This window comes from Hipposideros armiger, unplaced genomic scaffold (assembly GCF_001890085.2).
Source record: "Hipposideros armiger isolate ML-2016 unplaced genomic scaffold, ASM189008v1 scaffold_45, whole genome shotgun sequence".
NCBI lineage: Eukaryota > Metazoa > Chordata > Mammalia > Chiroptera > Hipposideridae > Hipposideros > Hipposideros armiger.
The window spans coordinates 2,550,153-2,557,358 of NW_017731395.1; the positions used below are offsets into that span (position 1 = coordinate 2,550,153).

General features: G+C 38.7%; 1 protein-coding gene across 4 annotated transcripts in view; it reads right to left on the reverse strand.

Moving 5' to 3' along the window:
- The window catches only part of BPNT1 (3'(2'), 5'-bisphosphate nucleotidase 1), a 19,616-nt gene extending 12,887 nt beyond the window's left edge, over window positions 1-6,729 (reverse strand). For 2 of the 4 annotated variants that reach the window (XM_019639675.1, XM_019639672.1), the window contains exons 1-4: window positions 6,563-6,728; window positions 2,849-2,976; window positions 1,561-1,665; window positions 753-860 (exon numbers count right to left, since the gene is read on the reverse strand). In XM_019639675.1, coding sequence (XP_019495220.1) covers window positions 753-860; window positions 1,561-1,665; window positions 2,849-2,968 — 333 coding nt within the window. In that variant the 5' untranslated portion in view covers window positions 2,969-2,976; window positions 6,563-6,728. Of the gene's footprint in view, window positions 1-752; window positions 861-1,560; window positions 1,666-2,848; window positions 2,977-6,558 lie in introns of all 4 variants that reach the window. The other 2 variants (XM_019639674.1, XM_019639676.1) reach the window with 2 other exon arrangements.
- Window positions 6,730-7,206: the final 477 nt, after the last annotated feature.

A 7,206-nucleotide genomic window follows, 5' to 3' on the forward strand; every position in this document is an offset into this window, starting at 1 on the left:
ATGCTTATTTTTAAAAAATGACAGTCCGATGATCTTAAGATCACCATTTATATATGACAAAGAAAATGAAATGGTTTATAACATTGACAGTAGACAAAAAAAAAAAAAAAAAAGAAATCCCTTCTACTTAATAATTTTAACAATATTCAGCATATGTGGCCTTTAACCATGAGACTTATTTGAGGGAGAGCCTGTTTCTGATGGAAGACACCACGTCTCATTTTCTTTGTATCCTCCATACCACAGAGCAAAGTGCCTTACTCACAGTAAGTATTTAATGAATGTGTGTTAAATGAATTAAAATTAGGAAAAAAAAGGACGACAGTTACCTGAAGTCACAGACTTAATTGAAGCAACTATAAAAAGGAAGCCAGGTGATTTTTTTGGCCTTCCAAAAATATACGGTAGTGTGATCTGTTTCGTCTCCTTCCAGCCCCAATTACCAATGAAACGTTTTACTATCAAATTTACTAAATCACACATTAGGTTTTCTCCCTAAAATCATTTTTAATAAGTTTTAGAGTGGGGCAGAAACCAATAGCATAAGGAACTGAACTCTAAATTAGCAAGTCGCACATCCCATGTGGCTGCCTGATACTCCGTGTTGGCTCTGAAAGATTTCAAGTTCCCGGTTTCCCCTATTTTATAACTACCAACTTTTCATCATTATAGGCAAATTTTGTTTCCTTTACTGTGCCAAAAAAAAAAAACCCCAACAAAGATCGCTAGACAAGTAATAACAGGGCTCATACGTCTTCCTCTTTAATAGTCCTGTACTGTGACGGGCACGGCTGCTTGAGTATTTCTTCCCACTGACCATCTTCAATCAGCTCTTGATCCACTTCTTCGGCGGGCAGATCCTAAAGCAGAGAACAGGAGGACTGCTGAGGCTGTTTAGTGTTTACAAAGTAGTCCTTGTCTCAGCACCAGAGCAACGCGGCATCCTAGGTTTCTCTAGTCCTGCCATTATTATGTTTAGAGCTTTAAAGCAAACCGAATGAAACTGCAAGAACGACCATCAAAGCTGGTCACCAAAAATGGCTCATCAAAGTTGATTACAAAGGTCCCAACTTCATTATCCTGAAGAGAGTTTAGAAAGAAAGGAATTTTGAAGTATTATAAACCTTTTTAAATAAGTGGCTCTGACATCAGATACGTCTACGCTCTCAATTACATGAGATGGCACTTCCTTCACTTTCACAGTGTTATAGTCTTTGGATAAGGAAGCAAGTATACCTAATTTAAATTAAAAAAAATTAAAAAAAAGCAAAACCCATTCAAAGTTCTAGAACATGGCCCATTTTATAGTTTGTGTGCTAGATATTATAACAGTAACCACATCTTCGATGGTCAAGAATTGAGACATCTGACCTAGAAACGGACCAAAATATTTCATAGACATTTCCTTCAAGTCCAAGGGATATGATAATGATGTTGTGTTAAAATGTTACACATAATGCTTGAAATCATAATAGTGGTGTGTAAATCATTAAAGCGGCAATTATAAATCCATACAGTGCACAGGCATTAAAAGCCTATTATATCCCTGACGCGTCTTACCTCTTCCCCTATGATTGTTAGTTTGGGGAATTTCCGCGCCAGTGAGGAGCATATGCTCATTTGTGCCAGTCGGTCAGCTTTGGTCTGCAGGTCCGTTGGACAGGTCTGCAACAAAGAATGCAAATTTTAGCAGAACTAAAATAAGTCGTCTGGATTCCTAAGGCATGAATGTCTATATCATTTAAATTACGCTGCCTGTTTTTAGATTCATGGAACTTAACACTAAAGGGGTCAACGAGTCTCCTGGCTTGCTTATTCTCATGGGAGTTACAGTGGTTAGAGTTTGTAAAGGAGCTTTTAAATCATTAAACATTTTCTCCCTCGGTTCAGAAATTCCTTTCACAAGATCTCAAGATCAATCTTTTGCTTAAACAGATTAAGGGATAGGAGATTCATAACTTTTCAAGGCAGTCAAAGCTAAAAACTGTAAGTTCTGTTATTTGAAGTATTCCTTATATAGATCCTTCTATAACTTCTACTCACTCATCCTAATTCTAATAATTCAAGAGGTCCGCAGGACGATTCACTGGTGTATAGAAAAACTTATTTCTAAAATATAGAAATGAATGGCAGTAATGCTTAATATATAGCTCACCTATGGCACTCTCAATCCATACGTCAGACAGTCGTGCTAGTAAAAGACAGTGGAAACTCTTGCAATTGACAGCCACAACCTTCTTTGTCAGTTTGCTCTAAGGGAATTATGGGATGCTGCAATTTATGTATGCCTGCTTAGGTAAATTTACACATTATCTTAAACAGCAGAATTTTTACAATGCTTTGCAATGAGCTAAGGAGTGATCGTGAAAGTCAACCCTTTTATGCCACATTGAAGTTTGCTGGTTATCTCAACGCAAAGTACTATTCTGCTAGAATGCAGTGCCACGAAGGCAGAGATCTTTGTTTTATTCCCTAAAGAATGATGTCTGGCACACAGTGAGTGCTCATAAATATCTGTTGAATCAAACATCTTAAAAGAATTGTTCAATGTGAAGATGACTTATATATCAATCAAATTTAGATATCACTGCTCTAGAGAAAAAAAAGACACACTGACAGCCATTTAACTACAGAAGGAAAGGAACTCCAGCTCTTTTCTTCTCTAGGATAAATATTTCCTGCTCGTTCTACTGGCATTCTGCCATCTCAATAAGGGAACCACCGATTATTTCAACTGTTAAAGCCTATTCAGATTATTACATCCTTGAGCTAACCATCAAGGAACAAAAATGAAGTTCGTATGAGATGAGGCGAGATGAGATGAGATGGGATGAGGTATTATCAGTACCTTCTCCACAATACCCAGGTCTCCTTCGGCAATAACACGTCTGACTATCGTTCCTGCCTTTTGAGCAATGGAGTACGCTGAGGCTACCAAACGCATCAACACAGTGTGACTGGAAGCCATGACAAACCCTACAGGGAAATTGAGAGAATGTTGTTACTTTCAAAGCCAACTACTGGTTTCCGTTACTTGGATTCAATTCAACACATTTATTTATTGAGTGCTTACTTGGGAGGGTCTACCCCAATAAACTGTGTGGATTCTTCAATAAATATTTACTAAAAGGGACTTGTAAAAAACTCCATTTCAGCATTAGCTCGCTCAATTCTACAGTAGTCTTTCTGCGTGCAGATGGGACATTTTCAAGCATGGGGGAAACTGGCCCAAGCGTATAAGAGCGTGAAAAAGTTTTATGTACGAGATGCATAGTATGCAAAGACTATGGAAGGCATTCCAGGGGCTAAAAATATATAACATCTGCCTTGAAGAGCTAATATTTTGGTGGGTTGGGGGTAAAATATTGAAACCTAAAGTCTATAAATAAAGCTGGTGCCAAGAAAGATATGAACAGCATAACGGGTATGGGTATATATGGGGAGTAATTAAAAACAGGAGGGAATGCATATGGTTACAATTAGTTACTGGAAAAGCAATGACTAGTCCTTTAATCTGATTATCACCAACTTCATCAGTAACCAAATAAAGAGAACAACCAACATAACTAATCGGAATGAAGACCAATCATGTAGAAAAGCAGTGAGTGTCAGAATAGTTCCAGGCCCCAGTGAAAAAATAGGGAGAAAACAGCCTTTAGGATCAAGTATAATTCGTCTTTGAAAATACACATGCAAACCCTGCAATTGTAGTGACTGTTCTGCTGCTGGGATGCACCACCTAGATTCCCTTCTAAACATTTCTCAGCTGCTGAGTCTTGCCAACGGATGGCCATTAGCTGCCACCTTTCTTTGGGAATTTATCCGCTTAGAAGAGCCACTTCACCTGAAACTGGACAACCAATGGATGTAAAGGCCACTCCCCACTCGTCCTGGGCGGCTGCCCCAACTCTGATGGGCCATCCTAGCTTCTGAATGTCCAGAGCAGTAAGCTGAGGCCTTAGCTGAGACTGCATCACCACCCAACTTCTCCCCCATGCTCCTGCGCAGTCCTACTTCCCCCCATTCCCTCCCACAAGTGATCCCAAGAATACTCCCCAATTAATCTCTTGCACTTTTTCGCTGTCAAAAACTCTTCCTCCCTCTAATCAAATCAAGTCAACATTATCTCAGAGCGAGAAGGGAGCACAATACAGAATACAAAGGACATTGTAAACCTCAATTCAGCAATAGTCATCATTCTGCCACTAATTTCTGACTCCATATTTGAATTGATGTGTCTTTTACCCTCTTTTCATCTTTTTTTCTATCATTCCATATTCTATTCACAGGGATCATGATCATAAATGAGACAATAAACAAGTGACGTGTCTGAAACCCTTCAGAAAGAAGACAGAACTGAAACTGATGTGCGATAATGAATACCATATTGCAACCAACAGCAGTCTGGAATTAAAGATGAAAATAAAGTGAGTTTCAATGAATTTGAATTCTGTTTATCTTATGACATCATAATCAGGCTATATTCACTTTCTTGGTATACTAAGTGTTACACCTGGAAAAACTGGTTATGATAATTACTCATTCAGGAACACCTCAAAGTGAAAACAGGAGAAATAATTTAGCAAACACTTTGTTGGCCTTCGCTCCTCTCCCTTGTATCTATGACCAGCCGTATGATTTATTTTGTACTGGAAAAGGCAGTCTTCAAGCAACTAATCTGTACTAACCAGATGTCTTAACCGCTGAAGATATTTTAATGTGTTGGTATGCATATTCAGTCCCCATCTTGTATAAGATGATTTGTGAAAGGCTGGTCAGGTTCTCTCACTGTACGGTGTTGTTCTAACCGTTGACAGACATCATTTACCTTTGAGCCAGTTAAGCAAGCTTCATATATCGCTAAACCACTTCCCTTTATGTTTGCCAAGTCCACAGTATTTTCTTAAAAAAAAACCCCAAAACGTTTAGGCTTTGTCTTTCTACTATATTCTTCATGAAATGTATACTATATTTATAAACCACCATTTAAAGCTAACATCAGTTTTCAGTTAAAAAATTAGGTTTGGTGCAAAGCACAACAATGAATTGTAAAGAGATCTGCAAATCACTTTTTGTTGGCAAAGAAGAAAATATTTCTACCATTTTTTATGAAGTACGTCTTTGGTCCAAACTGAATTAGTAATGAAATATTACAATCCTCAAGCCTTAATATTTTTTCTTACATATTTTTAAACCAATGAATATAATTTTGGGTATCTGTATAAAGAAAATGTAGCTAATTACATTATCAAAATGCAAAATCTGTAAATGAGGTTCCTGTTAGTCTTTTTAATTGTGCCCCTTCCCACGCCCCATTTGAGAATTACCTGTTGATGGTACAAGTAGATACAGAACAAGGCCAAAAAGCTACCTGAATGTTGATCACTTCCTTACAGCAGTTCAGCTTACACTCACTGCACTTCCTTCTCTACCAGTTTTATACCTCTGGGTCCTAAAACATTACCTCTGTGAACAGGTCTTTCTGTTGTGAACATGACTTTCTGAAAGCTAACTCAAAAACAGCATAGTGGTTAAAGGCACAGGTATTGGAGCCAACTGCCCGTGTTCAAATCCTGTGTGACCTTAGGAAAGCCACTGAAATTCTCTGTGCCTTAATCTGTAAATCATATTGGTTTATCACATTACATGCTCAGGGTCAAAAGAATGTTACAAAAGCAATAGAAGGGCAGTGCTAAGGGCAAAAAAATTCCTATTGCTTTGGCAACATTATTTTGACCTTGAGGATGTAATGTGATAACCAACATGATTTACAAATGAGCTCGTTGTGACATAAAGGGCTTTTATATATCAATATGTAAAAGAGGGATAATAGAAAAATGAGCAAAGGACGCGAACAGGTAATGCCTAGAAAAAGAAAAGCAACGGCTGTTAAATACATGAAATGCTCAACTTCACTAATTATGAAAGACATTCAAACTAAAACAGTGGGAAACGATTGTTCATTTTTAAGACTGGCACAGATAAGAATGTTTACCCAATGTTGGCTAGTGTGTGAGGGCACATTCTCCTGAACATTGTTAGCAAGGCTGTAAAGTGGTGAAATTTCTTGGAGGAATTATGAAAATCTTATTAGAAGCAAAATGTACACATGTATATTGTAAAAGTAAAATATGCAATTATGTATATTTTCAGGGAAACGAAAATAAATCAAGCAAGTCTACAAATACTAGGAAAGACAGTACGAAGAATGTCTGCTATTTTAATGAAATTTAATTTTAGGCCTAAGAGTCTCTAAATTTGGGTGCTGTAACCAACCTACTGCCTAGGTTTGCCTTGTTTCTACAATGTATAGCCATAAGAAGACCTCGGAGCATGAAAATAAAACCACAAATACACAATTAAAATGCTGACTCTCCCGAATCTAGGTCCGAAATAGGAATATCTGGAGAAGCAATCACAGTCACGTTGAATTTTTTTTTTTAACATAAATCCCTGAATCTCTGCAAATCTGTGCAAAGGGGTGGAGTCAGGCAACCAATAAACGCTTCGGACCTGCCTATCATCTGCCCTTGCCCTGACCGCAGAGGAGAAACTTACTTACGGTGACAAGCCTGCAACAAAGTTAGGCGAAAGACACTTCAGGGATAACCCCCCAAAAAAGCGTTATTAAGCAACAGGTCCCTCGTGGCGTCCAGTACGACTTCCTTCTTGTCACTAGGACGTCTGTGGACACCCGACAAACCTCCCTCAGCTACTGCGCATGCGGAAAACTCGGCGCAGGCGCAGGGCAGGAACGGCCCCGCTGCCCAGTTCGACTCCCGACCCGCCGAAAACTCCACTTCTCCGGGTTTTCTTCAAGCTCTACGTAGGCGCTAGTTGCTTGAAGTCAAAGTGAGAGGTGTGTCTACCTGTTAAAAATTCATTCAGCTTTCCCTTGTCTTTTAGCCAGCTTTGTACACATAGTTCACTCTTACAGTGTTACTCCGGTTCGTGATCTCGCCCAACTGCGGCGGGCAGCAGCTTAACCTAACCACGACACCTCCATCGCCCCTCCCAACAACAAAGCAACTTTAAGCAGAATTGTTACTAGTGCTTACCTTTTTTTTTTAAATTTTAATTTAATTTAATTTTTTATAGCATTCATCATATTCTTAAATGGGTCTGTGACCCTTTGCATTTGCCTGCAGATTAAGTCCTGGGAGATTGCCTCTCTTCCTAGTCAGGTGACCAGTTCAATGGCTTTTT